The sequence below is a fragment of the Corvus brachyrhynchos genome, unplaced genomic scaffold (assembly GCF_000691975.1).
Source record: "Corvus brachyrhynchos isolate BGI_N302 unplaced genomic scaffold, ASM69197v1 scaffold418, whole genome shotgun sequence".
NCBI lineage: Eukaryota > Metazoa > Chordata > Aves > Passeriformes > Corvidae > Corvus > Corvus brachyrhynchos.
The window spans coordinates 1-397 of record NW_008239541.1 but is presented as its reverse complement, the minus strand read 5'-3'; the positions used below and the strand labels follow the sequence as shown (position 1 = coordinate 397).

The window sequence follows — 397 nt, the reverse complement described above, 5'->3', positions numbered from 1 at the left end:
CGGGAATGGGGGAGAAAAGGGCGGGAATTGGGGAGAAAGGGCGGGAATTTGGCATTCCCGGGAAACTTGGGACCCCCGGGACCCCCCCGGGACCCCCCCAGGTTGGGATTTGGGGGAATTTTGGGAATGAAGGGAAAATTCCCGCTGGAATTGGGGGGGAGGGGAGGAATTGGGGGTTAAAACGCGGCTGGGAGGCCCCGGAATTCACCTTGAAGTGCCCCAAAATCTCCCCAAAATGCCTCAAATTCCCCCAAAATGCCTCAAATCCCCCCTGAATTCCCCAAAATTCCCACACAAATTCCCCAAAATCCCCCCAAATTCCCACACAAACGCCCCCAAATCCCTCCAAATTCCCCAAATCCCCACACAAATTCCCCAAAGTTCCCCCAAATTCCCC

The 397-nt window shown here is 55.7% G+C and overlaps 1 protein-coding gene across 1 annotated transcript in view; it reads right to left on the bottom strand.

Annotated features, from left to right (window-relative positions):
• AP4M1 (adaptor related protein complex 4 mu 1 subunit) overlaps positions 1-277 on the bottom strand; it is a 4,240-nt gene extending 3,963 nt beyond the window's left edge. The window contains exon 1 of the mRNA XM_017741315.1: positions 30-277. Within this exon, the coding sequence (XP_017596804.1) occupies positions 30-55 (26 nt within the window). The 5' untranslated portion in view covers positions 56-277. The remainder of the gene's footprint in view (positions 1-29) is intronic.
• Positions 278-397: the final 120 nt, after the last annotated feature.